Genomic DNA, 19,546 nt, shown 5'->3' with positions numbered 1-19,546 from the left:
GAACTTAATCTGCCCCTGTCTGTACACTCCACCATGGTCTGTTTATCAGTCCCAAGCTCTTCTCGCAGTTTACAATGCCTCAAACTTTGAAATGTTCCTCGAGACAGCAAACCATAGAAACCTTACAGTGCAGGAAGAGGCCATTCGGCCCATCGAGTCTGCACCGACCACAATCCCACCTCAGGCCCTACCCCCATATCCCTACATATTTTACCCTCTAATCCCTCAAACCTACACATCTCCGGACACTAACGAGCAATTTTAGCATGGCCAATCAACCTAACCTGCACATCTTTAGACTGGGAGGAAACCGGAGCACCCGGAGGAAATCCACGCAGACACGAGGAGAATGTGCAAACTCCACACAGTGACACAAGCCGGGGGTCGAACCCAGGCCCCTGGAGCTGTGAAGCAGCAGTGCTAACCACTGTGCTACCGTGCCGCCCAAACACCTAGATCATTCATATATATCAGGGAAAAGCAAGGATCCCAATACCAACTGCTAGGGTTCTCCATTACCGACATCCTCCAGCCTTAAAAATATCCATTACTCTTTGTTCATCCAATTTTGTATCCACGTTGCTACTTTCCCATTTATTTTATGAGCTTATGCCACAAGTCTGTTGTGTCACTGCATCAGATGATTTTTGAATATCCATGTACACCACATCAACAGCAGAACCATCACTGACCCTTTCTGTTGCTTCCTCCAAATCACAGCAATATAAAGCCAGTCGCAAACGGCATTTTTTTAACCAACCAATGAATTTAGTTTCCTCCGTGTCACTATTAGATTCACCATTTCCCTTTTGAACTCAGCGTGGGCCGGCTCAGAGTAGCTGAATGATCAACTGACCCTCCAACCCTCAGCTAAGTTTAACACTACTGCTCCAGGCTGGAGCCGCAGACTTGACTCAATTGGATTGACCCACTCTTTTCGGTTGTGGTTATTGCCTCCTGGCCCCCTCTTCATCCACTCCAACAAACTGAGATAGCTGGGAATTAAACCTGTATCAACTGCTTGGAAAGCAACTATGCTCACTATTATATCACTACCATTACATTTCGGGACTCCTGTGGTGTAGGTGCACCCACAGAGCTGTGAGAAAGAGAGTTCCAGGATTTTGACCCAGTCACTGTGAAGGAACGATGATATATTTCCAAGTCAGGATGGTGTGTATCTTGGAAGGGAACTTCCAGGTGGTGATGTTTCCATTCATCTGCTGCCCTTGTCCTTCCAGGGATAGAAATCACAAGACTGGACAGTGCTGAGCAACGAGCCATGGTGAGTTGTTGCACTGCATCTTGTAGATGGTCCAACAACCATAACTAACTTTGTTTGTGCTGGTATTACTCCAATCGGCAGATAGTTTTCATGGAAAGAAATCATAGGAACCTACAGTGCAGAAAGAGGCCACTCGGCCCATCGAGTCTGCACTGACCACAATCCCACCCAGACCCTACCTCCATATCCCTACATATTTTACCCACTAATCCCTCTAATCTACGCATCTTGAGACACTAAGGGGCAATTTTTTTAGCAGAGCCAATCAAACGAACCCGCACATCTTCGGACTGTGGGAGGAAACCGGAGTACCCGTAGGAAACCCACGCAGACACGAGGAGAATGTGCAAATTACACAGAGACAGTGACCCGAGCCGGGAATCGAACCCAGGTCCTTGGAGCTGTTAAGCAGCGGTGCTAACCACTGTGCTACCGTGCTGCCCATTTCTCATTTCCATTGACTTCAGTTTTTCTCTGGCTCCTTTTTGCTACATGTAGCCATATGCTGCCTTGATGTCAAGGGCAGACACTCTCCCCTCTCATCCTGAGTTCAGCTCTGCTGTCCGTGTTTGCATCAAGGCTGTAATGAGGTAGGGGGCTGAGTGTCCCTGAGTAAACACAAGCTTCAAGTCAGATAGCAGGTCATTGCTAATTAAGTGTCACTTGTTAGTCTCGTTAGCCTTCCATTACTCTGCTGATGATCGAGAGTAGACTGATGGGGTGGGAAATGGACAGATTGGATTTGTTCTCTCCTTTTTGTTTACGGTCATATCTGGACAATTTCCCACTATTTTGGGTAAACATCAGTGTTGTAGCTTCACTGGAACTGCTTGGCGAGGAACAGAGCAACTTCTGGAGCAGTAATCTTCAGTACAGTTACTGGAATATTGTCAAGATCTGTGGTCTTTGCCGTATCCATTATCTTTAACTATTTCTTGACATCATGTGGAGTGAATGGAATGAGCTGATATCTGTGATGTTGGGGCCCTCTGGATGGTTCAGCCACTGAAGTTAGTTACTAATATTTGAGCCATACCTTTTGCACTGATGTGCTAGTCTCCTCCGTCATGAGGATGGGATATTTGTGGAGCCTCCTCCTTCTGTTGTTTCATCGTCCACTATCATTCACAGCTAAATGTGGCAGGACTGCAGAACTTACATCTGAGCCGAGGAAACCAGAATTTCCTGAATGAGGAAACCTGCTGCTGGAAAATCTCCAGTCAAACCGTCAGTGATATGAAACAGGGTTTTTGGATAATCCTTTTCCTATGTGAGGATCTACCGGGAAGAGGGAACTCCCGGCAATTCCCGGAGATAGAACACTAGCCATACCTGCAGAAAATGTAGAGCCTGTTTACTGTGGAATGTAGCGGGAGACACCCCTCCCCTATAAACTAGTCAAACAGAAGTATTTCAACTTTCTAATGGGAGAATAATCTTTCCTGGTTGTGTCAAATCTAGGGGATGGATCTTAAAGCAACAGTTAGCACAGTTTCACACTTTAACTCGCCCTGAGATACTATACAGATGATACAATGTCAATAGTTAAGAAGCACAGGGAATCCCGAGGGATCCACTCTCACAGCTTTATCATTTAACCCTCAGTAAAATGTACAATTCTCATAAAATCCTGGATTTATGTAACAGCAGAAATGATTTGAATTTCCGGAAACGTAGCAGGGTCAGTGAGATTCAGGAGGGTAATTCTGATGATCAGGACATGAGACCAGAATGTGGGACATGTTTAAAAATTACTTGCTTGTTCACAGGATGTGGGCATCACCTCCTCTAGGGACCATTAGCAGCAGGAAATAAATGCTGGTCGAGCCAGCGACACCCATATCCCAAGAACAATTAAACAAAATATACATTTTGAGAGGTGTAAAAGTGATTTCCCCCAGTAGGCAAACCAGTGAGAGTGAATTGTTCATCATTTTTCAATGCTGACGATTGCCTTTTCCATTCAACAGAAAGGGTTTGATATCTGATTTAATATTGTCACATTTATTAGTGCCAAAGCATACCGTACATAGGGAAGGAAAGGAAAGAGTCCAGAACACAGTGTTACAGTCACAGGGTGTAGAGAAAGATCAACTTGGATGAGATATAATATCGTAACTTGAATCAGTTCACCACTGGTGCTAAGTTTCTGACACAAAAACAGATCCAGCTATTTTTCCTGCTGAACATTAATCTGAATTTAATGTGTTTCTCACTTCCTCCATTTAGTCTGGGTGACAATGAAGTGGGAGATTCAGGAGTGAAACTATTGTCTGCGGCTCTGAGGAATCCAGAATGTAAAATACAGAAACTGGAGTAAGTATCAGACTGTGTGAGATTGTGTTAATAATCAGTGGATGTCTGACACTGTAAATTATTATCAGTGTCAGTAATAGTGTCATTAATAATCATTCCTGTCAGTCTTCGTGTTAAACACCACGGATTCGCTCTGATTCCTGAAGTCTTTCTCTCTCTGATCTCCAGTTTGGAGAGTAACAGCCTCAGATATTCTCACCTCTGCTCTCAGTACAAACCAGTCAGTGATGTGTCTGAACCTGAGTTACAATAAACTGCGAGATTCAGGAGTGAAAGATTTAACTAATCATTTATGATTATTCTCAAATCCATTCATGAGAATAAAAAAGATGGACAAAACAATTAAATGTTTATAGAATTCCCAGATATGGCTGGTCACATGTTCAATTTAGTTTATTTTGTCATTCAGATTATAGATGTTTATGTCTGTCGGCTTCTCAGTTTGATTAAACATAGAAAACTGCTGTATATTGGTAAGGCAGATTACAAACTACATTGGATTCTGATGAGTTTTATCCCGAGGGATCCACTCTCAAATTTATGTTAAACGGAGCTTAAGGAGCATCTGAAAAGAGAATGCAGAGATGGAGGTGGGGAGGGTTATGAAGAGAATTCCAGAGCTCGCAGCCCAGCAGTTCAAGGCACAGCTCAGCAGGCAATGGCAATAATCACAGTGCAGAATAGTCTGAATGATGTCCCTATTAATAATGGACATTGTTTTTAAGAACACAAATAATGATACTAAATATACCATTGCTGTCAGTATTTGTTATTAAAAACACTGTCCGCTATTAGTAGACACAAAATAAGCTTGGGAGCAAAGATGAAGACCATGAAATAAAAGAGGCAAAGGCAGCCTGGTTATGAAGTTATCTGAGTGACAGGAAACAGGCAGGAGAGGTGAACTGTACCTTTTCATTTATAGGAAGCTGACAGTGGCTTTCCCCAGCAGCCAGTACTGTGTTACTACGACTAATTTTCTTTATATGTACGACCAAATGAGACTTGGGTTTATCTAAAGATGAGATGTGAAGCTCCAGCACACGACCATCAGACCACAGAGTGGACGCAGCATATGATAGACCGAGCTCAATCACACCAAAACCAATGGATCAGATCAGAGATCTGCTGTCTTGCCATATCCAGTCATAAATAGTGTTAGACATGCCACAAAATGTTGGACATGCCGGTTACATTAGGCGACAAGGTGGCACAATGGTTAGCACTGCTGCCTCACAGCGCCAGGGACCAGGGTTCAATTCCGGCCTTGGGTGACTTTATGTGTAGAGTTTGCACGTTCTCCCAGTGTCTGTGTGGGTTTCCTCTGGGTACTCCAATTTTCTCCCACAGTCCAAAGATGTGCAGGTTCGGTTGATTGGCTATGCGAAGTTGTCCCTAGGTGTCTCAGGGTGTGTAGGTTACGGGGATTAGTGGGCCATATATGTGGAGTTACAGAGATAGGGCCTGGATATGATATTCTTTCAAAGAATTGGTGAAGACTCGATGGGCCAAAGGGCCTCCTTCTGCACTGTGGGAATTCTATGATTCTATAAACATGCCACAAGAATTCCATCATTACTGATGAGGGAACCCAGAGCATCAGTGCCATCTTCAGCCAGAAGTGCTGAGTAGAATGATTAATCTCGGCCTCCTCCTGAGGTCCCCAACATTACAGATGACAGTTTGATTCACTGCATGTGAGGTAAAGAAATGACTGAAGGCACTGTGTACTGCAAACTCTGTCAGCCTGGCTGTGCCCCAGCAATGGTACTGAAGAATTGTGCTCCATAACTAACCATTCCCCAAGCCAAGCTGTTCCAGTACAGCTACAACACTGGATCTACCGGACAATGTGGAATAAAACAGGGCAAATCCAATCTGATGAATTGCTGCTCCATCAGTCTGCTCTTGATGGTCAGAAAAGTGTCATCCTTCCAGTGCCTCATGAACATCACTGCAGGAGTTCCTGAGGGTGATGTCCAAAGCCCAACCACCTTCAATTGCTTTATCAATGTCCTGCCTTCCATTATAATGTCAGAAATGAGGATGTTCACTAATGATTGCACAATGCTCAGTACTGTTCACAATTCCTCAGAGACTGAAGCAGTCCATGCCCATAAACAGCAAGACCTGAACAAAACAGAAAATGCTGGAAAGGCTCAGCATGTCTGACAGCTTCTGTGGAGAGAAACAGCTCACCCTTCGAATCTGGATGACTCTTCGACAGAGCTAGCGTCTGAAGGTCTGAAGAACGTTCAGGCTTAACCTGATAAATGGCAAGTAATGTTTCACTGCACAAAGGCCAGGCAAGGACCATCTCCAACAGACGGGAATCTAACCATATTCCCTTTACATTGAATGGCAGCACCATCGCTGAATCCTCGACCATCAACATCCTGAGTGGTGGGGGCGCACTGGGACCATTGAACAGACACTGAACTGTAAACACTATGGCTCCAAGGGTAGATAATAGTCTGGGAATTCGGAGATGAGGAACTCGCCTCCTGTCTCCCAAATTTTTCCCACCATCTCCAAGGCACAAGTCAGCAGTGTGATGGAATCCGCTCATCTTGCTGGATTGTCTGCAGCTTCAAAAACACTGAAGAAGCTCATCCATGGAAAAGGAGCCCACTGGATCAGCTGGCCATTCACCAAACTAAACATTGGCTGTCTCTACCACTGACGCACAGTGGCAGTATTTTACCACATACAAGGTGGAATGTAGCAGCTCACCAAGGTTCCTGAGCCAGCATCATCCAAACAGGCACTATCCATCACCGAGATGGCCAAGGATATGAGAAGGATGGGACACCAACCAGCTTCAGATTTCTTTCCAAACCACTCACCATTCTGACTTGGAATATATTGCTTTTCCATCACTGATGCAGGATCATAATACCGGATGACCACGAGGATGGCCACACAGTGTCGGCAGTGCAGCAGTCATCTCTGACTGACCGGAACCCTTCACAGAGAGACTGACATGTTCCTGAAGATTGATGCTGCTGTCTGGACATTCACCACTAACCTCGTGGAGTTGTATCAAATTAAGAGGGACATACATCGGTTCATAGAAAGGAACCTTTCTCCTTCATTTTAGGGGTCAATAGCCAGGGGCATATTTAAAGCGATAGGCAGGAGTTTCAGAGGAGAATTGATGATGGCACAGTGGTTAGCATTGCTGCCTCACAACGTTCGGGACCTTTGTTCAATTCCAGCCTCGGGTGACTGCCTGTGGAGTTTGCATGTTCCCCCCGTGTGTGCGGGTTTCTGTCAGGTAATCTGGTTTCCTCCCACAGCCCAAAAATGTGTAGGTTAGGTGGATCGATAATGCTAAATTGTCACTTAGTGTCCCAAGATGTGTAGTGTCGTTGGATTTGCCATGGTAAATGTCCAGGTAGGGATTCCATGGAAACGCTTTTTCGCCCAGAGGGTGATGGGAATCTGGATCTCACTGTCTGAAAGGGTGGTGGAGTCAGGAACACTCGCAACATTTAAGAAGCATTCAGACAAGCGCTTGAAATGCCGCAGCAGACAAGGCTATGGAGCAAGTGCTGGTAATGGATTAAATAGATTGCTGCTTGATGGCTGACACACACGATGGGCCGAAGGGCCTCTTTCTGTGCTGAAAAACTCTATAAAGGCCCAGGGGTTGGAAGTTATGAACCAGAACCTGAATTTTAACTGATTCCTGTGATTTCTCTCTCTCTGATCCCAATGCAGTGGAATGTCAATCACATTGATTTTTGTGCCCTGGGTGTAGGGGAATAATGTGACGGTGACTCTATGAGGACCCGTTCACATGCTTACAGGGGACACACGTCACCCAGTCACGCAGCCCTTGATTTGTGAGGAAGAGGAAAGAGTGAATGGATGCATTCGGGTGGATGGAGCTATTACAAGGGGGCATAACTATAGGGTTCATGGTGGGAGATACAGGAAGGATATCAGAGGTAGGTTCTTTACGCAGAGAGTGGTTGGGGTGTGGAATGGACTGCCTGCAGTGATAGTGGAGTCAGACACTTTAGGAACATTTAAGCGGTTATTGGATAGGCACATGGAGTACACCAAGATGATAGGGAGTGGGATAGCGTGATCTTGGTTTCAGATAAAGCTCGGCACAACATCGTGGGCTGAAGGGCCTGTTCGGTGCTGTACTGTTCTATGTTCTATACAATTGTTAAGATGCAGACCAGAAACTCCAAGGTGTTTTGTGAAGTTAGCCTGGACCCTTGGTTTTACATTTGATTTTGGCATTGATGAGCATGAGGTGTTTCACTCCAGGTATGAATCAAGTGACCCACTAGGATGCTTTTATGAAACACAGTTTATTTAAGAATGCAGTTAGAATATAAGAACAATAATTAGCATAACCTTTACCAATTGCAAGACTTAGACATGACACACTATAACTCTTAACAGCTAGCTATCTCTGTTGTTCCAATACAAAGCAATACCCACAGACATTCACCCTTCTCCAACATTAGTTAGCACAAAAACAATTATGCTCACGTGATGCCGATTTCCAGCTTTTTAACACTTCCGGGCAGCCAACAATCAATTGTTTTCAGAGAAGGATGTCGCCTCCGAACAGCCCAACCACAGAGAGGTAACCCCAGTCTCTGACAGCTTTCAACACAGCAACACTTAAACAGCAAATACTCCAACTTCAGAGAGGGAAACAGCAGTGCTGTTTGTCTGAAGTTCAAGCAGCTTCTGAAAGAAGAATTGAAACTAGAATGTTCTGTGAAAAATAGCTGTCCCTCAGTCACATGACATAACCTGTCAATCACCCGCAATCAAGCTCTACTCTGCCATCCCAGGGGAAATACTGAAACAACAGAACACTGCATTAGTTCAGATTAAAATCAACATGATGTCAATTATACTGCTTCAGTAACAATAAAGGAAACCGGCTACAGATAGCACAGTGCCGACAACATAACCTGCATAGAAACATGATTAAAATAGAAACTAGAAGCAGGAGTTGGCCATTCGGCCCTTCGAGCCTGATCCACCATTCATTTTGTTCATGGCTGATCATCGAATTCAATATCCTTCAATGTTCAGTATATTTCTTCAAGGCATAGTTTGTAACAAAATGTACATTCCAACACGTCCTTCAGCTGGTTCCATGTGACCGGTGATGTGCACACGAGCCCTGTATGTTACAGGTGCTAGAGAGTCTCCTGTGTCCATCCATTCAACCGCACACTCTCAGCTCCACAACCAATGTCACAATCAGCGATTTCCCACACTATCTGCTGTTCTCCCAACTGCAGAGCTGCTAATTCTAGGTGTGAGGAGTACAAGATCTGGACGCTATCACGATTTTTAGTTCATTTCCTGACGTTTCGTGCTCTCTTCTACAGGCACATAAAGTTCCATTGTTACTCTCCCATCAAAGACACAAGCCTATGCTGGTGAGAACCTGACTGACCATCATGTCTACATAGGGAAAGCCTCTTGCCAGTGACCATCCCATTCTCACAGTGCTGGAATTATCTGACTGACCAGAACCTGTTTGGGAGCAGATATCCACTCCATCTGACAAAGGAGCAGCACTCCGAAAGCTAATGGCATTTGCTACCAAATAAACGTGTTGGACATTGGCCTGGTGTTGTTAGAACCAGAACCCTGCAGCGAGAGGATCACATGTCTCTGACATGTTGATGCTGCTCTCTGGGCATTGCCTGTGTCTGTGTGGGAATTACCTTTCGACCATTTCACTTTCATTCTCATTCGACCCCATATGCCTCAGGTTATATGCGATCAAATGCTTCACCACCTTGTCAGAACTTGGGAAGTTATTCATCCTTTTGCCTCACTGCAACCATATAACCTACGCCTGCTCAGGTCTCCAGTAATCTCCATCCCGATATACTTGGATTGATGTGGCAGATACTGTCCAGTCCTGAGAGAACAGAAATTTGTTCCAAACTCAGGTAGCCTTGGGGAAGAGTACCAAGTGTTGCCAAGTGCATCATTGAATTGAGTTTAACCTTTCTCCTCCCATTGCAGCCCTGTGTTCAGTAACCAGGTCTTCCTCACTGGTCTCTCCAGAGCTGCTGCCTATCAAAGTGCTGCCCGTGCCAGCATTGCCTGAACCGGGACTTCCCCTGCAGCGAGTGGTTAAGGGCTGGAGTTCACTGTCTGGGAGTGTGGTGGAGACACGTTCAGTTGAACATTTCCAAAGGGAATTGGATTATTATCTGAAAAGGAAGGATGTGCAGAGTTACTGGGAATATTTGGGGGAATGACACTTAGTAAATTGCTCATTCAGAGATTCAGTGCGGACAGCATGGACCGAATGGTCTCCTTCTGCTCTGTAACAATTCTGTGATTCTACCTGAGAGAGATACCAATGGCCCTTTGTGGACACTGGCTAAATTACCTCACCCTGTTGACACTGCAACATCACCAGCTTCCAGTGAAAATCTCCATACATTTCCAACCATTATCTTCACAGAATTATTGCGGAACACCACGAGGCGAAATGTGTCTGCACCGGCTCACCAAACTAGGATTAGGAATTTGTATCATTCGACTGCCTTCTCCTCGTATCTTTGCACATTGTTTCATTCGATTGTTCATCGACTGCCCTCTGTTATACCTCGAATCAGCCTGCCTCCACCACACTTCCAGACTGTACATTCCAGACCCGGACCACTGGCATCGTGAAAAAGGTTTTTCTCTCATCATCTTCAACCCCACCACACACTCCATTCCTGAGCCACTGACCATCCCATGTCCCTCCCTGTGACTCAGGGTAAGGACATGGGAATCCTGTGCTCTTCCCTTTCACCATCATCCTTTTTCTCATTTAATCACTCCGGCACTTCCATTTTGTTATTTCCTTGTCACTCGCCCATCCCCAGCTCGCTGTCACTTAAAACAATTTAATTCACTGCTACTCATAAGTTTTAATTTTAGCTAATTGAACTGAAACTAAATATGTTTCTCTCTTCACAGATGCTGCCTGTCCTGCTGAGATTTTAACATATTTTATTCATATTTCAGATTTACAGCATCAATATAATTTTGCCTTCTGTATCAACTGAAGTTGTGTTTCTTGAATGTCCCGCGCTGTACATTATTATTGTTAATGATCTTATTCTTAAAAACACTATGGATTTTTGCCCTGATTCATGTTATTTTTCTCTCTGATCTCCAGTCTCCATGATAATGATCTCTCAGATTCTTGTGCCGAGGACCTGGCCTCTGCTCTCAGTACAAACCGCTCACTGATAGATCTGAATCTGGGTTTCAATAAACTGGGAGATTCAGGAGTGAAACTGCTGTCTGTGGCTCTGAGGAATCCGGACTGTAAAATACAGGAACTGTGGTAAGTAGCAGACTGTGTGAGATTGTGTTTATAATAACTGAATATTCAACAATATAATTTCACCACTGGTATTTGTATAAAAAACACTGCCCATTACTATTGGCGTCAGTTATGAATAAGGAAAACTGCTTTTCCTCTGACTCCTGTTGCTTCTCTCTCTGATCCCTGAACAATGGGATGTCAGTCCCACAAACCCTTGTGTTGAGGGAATGGGGGAATAATGTTATGTTTCACCCTCTGAGGTTCTCTCCTCCTCCTCAGATGTGCACAGCTCTCCCGGGACACAGCATCCATTGAAGTGTGAAAAGGGGGAGAGTGAGTGGATGACAGTAAATGGAGGACAGGACATGGCGGTGGAGTCTCACTGTTAGGAACAGATGTCAGTACAGCAGCGAGAAGTGAACTTAGTTCAAGATGCAGAATCAGTTTGGATAGAGATAAGATTTAACAAAGTTTGGGAATCATTTATCGTCTCCGAACAACAGTCACAATCTCCAACACAATACACAAGAAAAATAATGGGGCCTTGTAAAAACATATTGCAATAACCACGGGTGACTTTAATCTACATATACAAAGAAGAACAAAGAACCGCACAGCTGAAAAGCTGGGCTGAAAAATGGCAAATGGAGTTTATGTAGGGATGAGGAAACAAGGTTCAGATGGCTCGATTGAGGGTTACAAGTTAGCAAGGAATGAGCTGAAAAAGGGGCTGAGGAGAGCTAGGAGGGGACATGAGAAGTCCTTGGCGGGTCGGATCAAGGAAAACCCCAAGGCTTTTTACTCTTCTGTGAGGAATAAAAGAATGACCAGGGTGAGGTTAGGGCCGGTCAAGGACAGTGGTGGGAACTTGTGTATGGAATCAGTAGAGATAGGCGAGGTGATGAATGAATACTTTTCTTTAGTGTTCACCAAGGAGAGGGGCCATGTTTTTCAGGAAGAGAAGGTGTTACAGGCTAATAGGCTGGAGGAAATAGATGTTCGGAGGGAGGATGTATTGGCAGTTTTGAATAAACTGAAGGTCGATAAGTCCCCTGGGCCTGATGAAATGTATCCTAGGATTCTTTGGGAGGCGAGGGATGAGATTGCAGAGCCTTTGGCTTTGATCTTTGGGTCCTCGCTGTCCACGGGGATGGTGCCAGAGGACTGGAGAGTGGCAAATGTTGTTCCTCTGTTTAAGAAAGGGAATAGAAATGACCCTGGTAATTATAGACCGGTTAGTCTGACTTCGGTGGTTGGTAAATTGATGGAAAAGGTCCTTAGGGATGGGATTTACGACCATTTAGAAAGATGCGGATTAATCCGGGATAGTCAGCACGGATTTGTGAAGGGCAAATCGTGCCTCACAAATTTGATAGAATTTTTTGAGGAGGTAACTAGGTGTGTTGATGAAGGTAGGGCGGTTGATGTCATATACATGGATTTTAGTAAGGCGTTTGATAAGGTCCCCCATGGTCGGCTTATGATGAAAGTAAGGAGGTGTGGGATAGAGGGAAAGTTGGCCGATTGGATAGGTAACTGGCTATCTGATCGAAGACAGAGGGTGGTGGTGGATGGGAAATTTTCGGACTGGAGGCAGGTTGCTAGCGGAGTGCCGCAGGAATCGGTGCTTGGTCCTCTGCTCTTTGTGATTTTTATTAATGACTTAGAGGAGGGGGCTGAAGGGTGGATCAGTAAATTTGCTGATGACACCAAGATTGGTGGAGTAGTGGATGAGGTGGAGGGCTGTTGTAGGCTGCAAAGAGACATAGATAGGATGCAAAGCTGGGCTGAAAAATGGCAAATGGAGTTTAACCCTGATAAATGTGAGGTGATTCATTTTGGTAGGACTAATTTAAATGTGGATTACAGGGTCAAAGGTAGGGTTCTGAAGACTGTGGAGGAACAGAGAGATCTTGGGGTCCATATCCACAGATCTCTAAAGGTTGCCACTCAATTGGATAGAGCTGTGAAGAAGGCATACAGTGTGTTAGCTTTTATTAACAGGGGGTTGGAGTTTAAGAGCCGTGGGGTTATGCTGCAACTGTACAGGACCTTGGTGAGACCGCATTTGGAATATTGCGTGCAGTTCTGGTCACCTCACTATAAGAAGGATGTGGAAGCGCTGGAAAGCGTGCAGAGGAGATTTACCAGGATGCTGCCTGGTTTGGAGTGTCGGTCTTATGAGGAAAGGTTGAGGGAGCTGGGGCTGTTCTCTCTGGAGCGGAGGAGATTGAGGGGAGACTTAATAGAGGTTTATAAAATGATGAAGGGGATAGATCGAGTGAACGTTCAAAGACTATTTCCTCGGGTGGATGGAGCTATTACAAGGGGGCATAACTATAGGGTTCATGGTGGGAGATATAGGAAGGATATCAGAGGGAGGTTCTTCACGCAGAGAGTGGTTGGGGTGTGGAATGGACTGCCTGCAGTGATAGTGGTGTCAGACACTTTAGGAACATTTAAGCGGTTATTGGATAGGCACATGGAGCACACCAGGATGGTAGGGAGTGGCATAGCTTGATCTTGGTTTCAGATGAAGGTCGGCACAACATCGTGGGCCGAAGGGCCTGTTCTGTGCTGTACTGTTCTATGTTCTATGTTCACAGTAACAGGCCCTTCAGCTCACCAAGCCTGTGGCGCCTCCTAACGCTTATTCAGACCCAGAACCTACTGCCAATTTGCGGTTTCTATTCCTCTGTTTGTCTCTTGTTCATGTGTCTACCAAGATGCACCTTGGACATTGGAAACGTGCCTGCTTCTGCCACCTCCATTGGCAGTGCCTTCCAGGCACCCACCACCCTCTGGGTGAAAACTTACCCCACACACCACCCTCGAAACTTTGCTCCTCTCACCTTCAACCTGTGCCCTCTTGTAGTTGACCATTCCACCCTGGAGAAAAGTCTCTGACTATCCACCATATTGATGCTTCTCATAATTGTGGACACCTCCATCCGGTCACCCCTCAGCCTCCCTTTTTGTAGTGAAAGAATCTGTGTTGATACAACATCTCCTCATAACCTAACGTCCTTGACCAGGCAACATTCTGGTAAACCTTCCTTGCACCCTCTCCAAAGCATCCACATCATTCTGGGAGTGTCGCGAACGGAACTGCAAGCAATATTCAAATGTGGCCAACTGAAGTTTCATACAGCTGTAACATAACTTGACAACTTTTATACTCGATGCCCCGGTCGATGAAGACAAGCATGCTGTCTTCCTTCTTGACCACCTCACCCACCTGTGTTGCCACTTTCAGGGATCTGTAGACTTGTACACACAGATCCCTCTGGAGGTCAATGCTCCTGTGGCTTCTTCCATTTACTGTATAAATCACTCAGATTGTCAAAAGTTGAATAGAAGATTCGTTCACAGAATGTATTCAAGCAATTTCTTGGAGAAGCACGTTCCAGTGCCAAACACAAAACAAGCTGCTTTAGACATGGTGATGTGCAAATGTGTGGCGTTTCCAACAAAAATAGATTCCTTTTATTTGGAGAAGAGCAGCAGAAGTGTTCCAGCCGTTGCTTATTCAAGGAGTGTATTAGATTAAGCGAAGATGTGGCACTGGGGTTGGCACTGCTGCCTCACAGCGTCAGATTCCCGGATTCATTCCAGGTTTGGGCGACTGTGGAGTTTTCACGTTCTCCCAGTGTCTGTGTGGGTTTCCTTCGGCTGCGCCTGTTTCCTCCCATAGTCCAAAAAAACTGTGTAGGTTAGGTGGATTGGCCATGCTAAATTGCCCGTTAGTGTCCAAGATGTGTAGTTTAGGTGGATTAGCGGCGAAAATATGTGGGTTACGGGAAACCGGGCAACTGCAGATCTATTAGTCTGACATTAATGGTATGGAAATCCTATAGTAATCTGTAATGAAGGAAGAGATAACAGAACACTTAGAAATTAATGGCAGGATTAGACAGGGCTAACATGGATTCATGAAAGGCTGGCACGGTGACACATTGGTTAACATTGTTGCATCCCAGCCAGGGGCCCGGGTTCAATTCCAGCCTTGGGTGACTGTGTGGAGTTTCTACATTCTCCCCGTGTCTGCGTGTGTTTCCTCTGGGTGCTCCGGTTTCCTCCCACACTCCCAAAGATATGCATGGTAGATGGAGTGGCCATGGTAAAATGGCCCTTAGTGTCCCAACATGTGTAGCTTAGGTGGATTAGCCCGAGTAAATTTGTGAGGTTATGGGGAACGGACCTTGGTAAGTTACTCTGTCAGTGTGTCTCGATGGGCCGAATGACGATTCCTACACTAGGGATTCTATAGTTGCATGATTCACAAACAAGAGGTTATGAAAGAAAATTGGAGCACATGAGATTGGGAGGAATATACCAGCATGGATTCAGAACGGGTTAGTGGACAGAAACAGGGAGTTGGAATAAATGGATTATTTTTGGGTTGACAGCCTCTAACTAGTGGAGTACGGCAGGGATCAGTGTTTGGATTTCAGCTATTCAGAATCTACATGAATGACATGGATGTGGGGATCAAATATAATATTTCCAAATTTGCGAATAATGGAAAACTAGGTGAAAATCTGAATTGTGAGGAGGATGCAAAGATGTTTCAAGGGGATGTGGAGAGGCTCAGGGAGGCTCCACAACTGGAGTAATGTGTACAGTGTTGAGCTCTTTACTTAAAAAAGGATAGAATTGTATTGGAACCAGTTCAGAGAAAGTTCACTCGGCTGATTCCTGGGATGGAGAGGTTTATTTTACGAGGAAAATTTGAGCAGATTGGAGCAATATCTATGAAAGTTCAGAAGATTAAAAGGTGATCGCATTGAGGGGATGAGACAGGGTGGTTGCTGAGAGGCTGTTTCTTCTTGTAAGAGAGACCAGAGCAAGGGGACAGCTTTTAAAATGTAATTGTCAGTCCCTTAAGACTGAGATGAGGAGAAATTTATTTTTTTAGATGGTGGCTGGTCAGTGGAATTCTCTTCCCTGGAGACTAGTGGCGGCAGAGTCATTGAATATATTCAAGGCTGAGTTAAGAATGATTTTGGATTGAGAAGCGAATCAAGGGTTACGGGGAAAAGAGTTGAGACTATAATTAGATCAGCTGTGATGGAGTATGCTCGAGGGGCTGAATGACCTTCTGCTGCTCCGAGGTATTTTGTTCTTATCCCAATACGTCCTTCAGACTGCTCTCTGTGACCAGTGAAGGATAAACAAGCTCTATGCTTTGTCCTCACCAGACGCTCTCCTGTGCCCATTCATTAGGCCACCCACTCAACCCATCTCACCAGCAGTAATTACCCACTCTGCCCCCAGGCCTTCCTGATCCAGCACTTCATCTTCCATTGGCGTAAGGATGGCAAGACCTGGATGTCTCCACTCTTCTTCACTCATTCCCTGATGATGTTTGCTCTCTTTCCAAACACAGAAATTGTTACTCATCAAACACATGCAGTATCCCAGGGTTGTCCAACGTGTGGACCAAGGGGCGAATGTGACCCTCGAAGCCCCTCAATGCGGCCCCCGGAGCGAGTTTCCAGAATCTCAGTCACACAGTTCAGTTTGAATGGAAGAATCTGCATGGATCTGCTCCTCCAATCACATCCCGTTTCTTTCCCATGTTTGCTGCTGATAGGTTTTCGAGCCAATCTGCAGCAAATGTGGGAGAGAAACAATTACTGATTGATGAGGATTAAACACTAATAATCATCTTTAATTATTACTCATTATTGTGCTCAGCAAGTTTTTCTTTTCATTTCTCAGTTCAGTTTTTCATTGAAATTTCTGCTGTGCCAAACTGTATCATTCTGAAATTTACTCACCGGCCCCTTGAGTGAGAAAAACATTGCCATGTGTTTGCCCAGTGAATATGTTGGTCAGCCCTGCTCGAGCCTATGCTGGTGCCAGCCTAACGGACATGTATCTGACAGTCAATGCTGCTGCCTTTGCATTGTAAGAGTTTTAACACCAGGTTAAAGTCCAACAGGTTTATTTGGTAGCAAATACCATTAGCTTTCGGAGCGCTGCTCCTTCGTCAGATGGAGTGGAAATCTGCTCTCAAACAGGACACAGAGACACAAAATCAAGTTACAGAATACTGATTAGAATGCGAATCCCTCCAGCCAACCAGGTCTTCAAGAGACAGATAATGTGAGAGAAGGCAGCATTAAGCACAGGTTACAGAGATGTGTATTGTCTCCAGACAGCACGGCCAGTGAGATTCTGCAAGTCCTTTGCATTGCCAGTGTCTGGGTGGAGATGTTCTTTCCACAATTTCCCCCTCATCCTTATTCACATATCAGGCTGTGCTGCACTCACCGTGACAGAACACATCAGGACATTGATCCTTTTCCACTCTCTAACCACGGGTCTGAAACCTGCTCACCTCCCAGCAATCTCCATCCAGACTGGCTTGTACCGATGGGATAATCTCCTCCCATCCTGAGGGAACAGGACCTCCCTCTGAGCCTGAGCAGCCGGGTGGAGCCCCTCCAGGGAGGGGAAGGGGTCGGGGGGCAAGCCTTGTTCTGCTTTCTGACATTTCAGCCCCTCATTCAATAAGCAGAGCTCCCTCGCTGCTCCCTCCAGAGCTGCAGTGTTTGAACGTCCTGTTGGCTGCCTTTGGAGATGGTGCCAGCATTGCCTGAACCGGGACTGCCCCCTGCCCAGGCTGCCTCAGTGGGCAGCTCCCCCTGCCTGCCAGCCGTTAATTGTCCGCCTCTGACAATATCACCTTCATAACTCTGCCTATCCTGCCCACACGGACACACCACCCATTTCCAATCCCCATGCTGGGACTTCAGAGCTTCTGGTAAAATCACAGCCATTATCTTCAACCTCACCACAAACTGCATTCCCAAACCACTGACCATCCCATGTCCCTACTGAGCCACTCCGAGTAAGGACATGGGGATCCTGTGATTTATGGTCCTGTCCCATCATCATTTTTATCATTTAATCACTCCTGTAATTCCAGTTTGTCCTTTCTTTGTTTCTTCCCCAGCCACCCACCGCTGTCACTTCAAACCTGTCAATTCACTGCCCTTTCCCAGTTCCAATGGAAGCTCAAACTTTACCCCTGTTTCTCTCTTCACAAATACTTAGCTAACCTGCTGAGCATTTCCAGTTTATTTATATTTCATTTTCAGCATTGAGTATTTCCTCATTCTACAGAAATGCAAGTTGTGTTTTTGGAATGTCTCATACAATACATTATTATTGTTATTAACAGTATTATTTAAAACACTGGGGATTGAGCCTGATTCCTGTTATTCCTCTCTCTGGTCTCCAGTCTGCATAAGAACACTCTCACAGATTCTTGTGCTGAGGATCTCGCCTCCGCTCTCAGTACAAACCAGACACTGAGGATTCTGAACCTGGAATCAAACTCCTTCACAGATCAATCTGTCCCTGCTCTCCGCCGCCTCATACTGACCTGCAGGAGTCTGGAGTGGATCTCGTGAGTGTTTTTGTTCATTTTTAGTGTAACAATTAAAATATAAATGGATTTAAAATATAAATGGGCCTGAACCTTCCAAGCAGCGGCAGTGGTATGCAGATTAGCGCTATGTGTGAAAATCCTCCCAACCTGAAACTGCTGCATATTTCTCCCAGAATCTTCAGCACTGCGACCCCAGGGAGCTCCATCAGAGTAGAGTCAGGGAAGAGAGAGCACAAACCCTATTTACAGCACAGTGACCCCGGGGAGCTCCATCAGAGCAGAGTCAGGGAAGAGAGAGCACAAACCCTATTTACAGCACAGTGACCCCAGGGAGCTCCATCAGAGCAGAGTCAGGGAAGAGAGAGCACAAACCCTATTTACAGCACAGTGACTCCGGGGAGCTCCATCAGAGCAGAGTCAGGGAAGAGAGAGCACAAACCCTATTTACAGCACAGTGACCCCGGGGAGCTCCATCAGAGTAGAGTCAGGGAAGAGAGAGCACACACCCTATTTACAGCAGTGACCCCGGCGATCTCCATCAGAGCAGAGTGGACTCACGGTAGAGCGAGCACACGTTATTTACAGCACAGTGACCCCGGGGAGCTCCATCAGAGCAGAGTGGAGTCACGGTAGAGCGAGCACACCCTATTTACAGCACAGTGACCCTGGGGAGCTCCATAAGTGTTAGTTGATTGTGGGAGTGAATGGGTTGGTGTGTCGCTGGATGAATGGTTCATCAGGGAGCTGAGGAGAGGTTCAAGGATTAGTTCTGGGTGTCGGGAAGGTGGTCGAGTTGTATTGTGTTGGGTTGGAGGGTTAATCAGCAGTTTGGATGGAGGCTGGGAGTTGGTAATGTTGTTGGGTGCCTAGTTAGATTTGGTTGCGTGGTCGGGGGTTGGGATTGGTTTATAGCTTTGGAGAGTAGTGGGTTGGGGTTGCTTCTTGAGTAATCAGTTTAAGTCAGAGATATAGTCAAGAATGTATTCAAGAGGCGGCTGCATATAGCACTTGGGGCGAACAGGATCAGAGATTATGGGGAGAAAGCAGGATTCAGCTTTTGAGTTGGACGATCAGCCATGATTGTGATGGATGGTGAAGTAGGCTTAAAGGGCCAAATGGCCTCCTCCTGCTCCTATCTTCCATGTTTCTATGTCAGGTCAGGGGAGGGTGGGACGGATGAGGCCAAGTTGGGAGGTTTAGTCAGAGTTGTTCAAGT

General features: G+C 45.6%; 1 protein-coding gene across 1 annotated transcript in view; it reads left to right on the top strand.

The window, feature by feature from the left end:
* LOC144482119 (NACHT, LRR and PYD domains-containing protein 3-like) overlaps positions 1-10,950 on the top strand; it is a 456,525-nt gene extending 445,575 nt beyond the window's left edge. The window contains exons 4-5 of the mRNA XM_078201350.1: positions 3,515-3,601; positions 10,776-10,950. Of these exons, the coding sequence (XP_078057476.1) occupies positions 3,515-3,601; positions 10,776-10,950 (262 nt within the window). The remainder of the gene's footprint in view (positions 1-3,514; positions 3,602-10,775) is intronic.
* Positions 10,951-19,546: the final 8,596 nt, after the last annotated feature.

Source organism: Mustelus asterias (genome assembly GCF_964213995.1).
Source record: "Mustelus asterias chromosome 26 unlocalized genomic scaffold, sMusAst1.hap1.1 SUPER_26_unloc_2, whole genome shotgun sequence".
Classification (NCBI taxonomy): Eukaryota; Metazoa; Chordata; class Chondrichthyes; order Carcharhiniformes; family Triakidae; genus Mustelus; species Mustelus asterias.
This window is presented reverse-complemented; position numbering and strand designations above follow the sequence as displayed.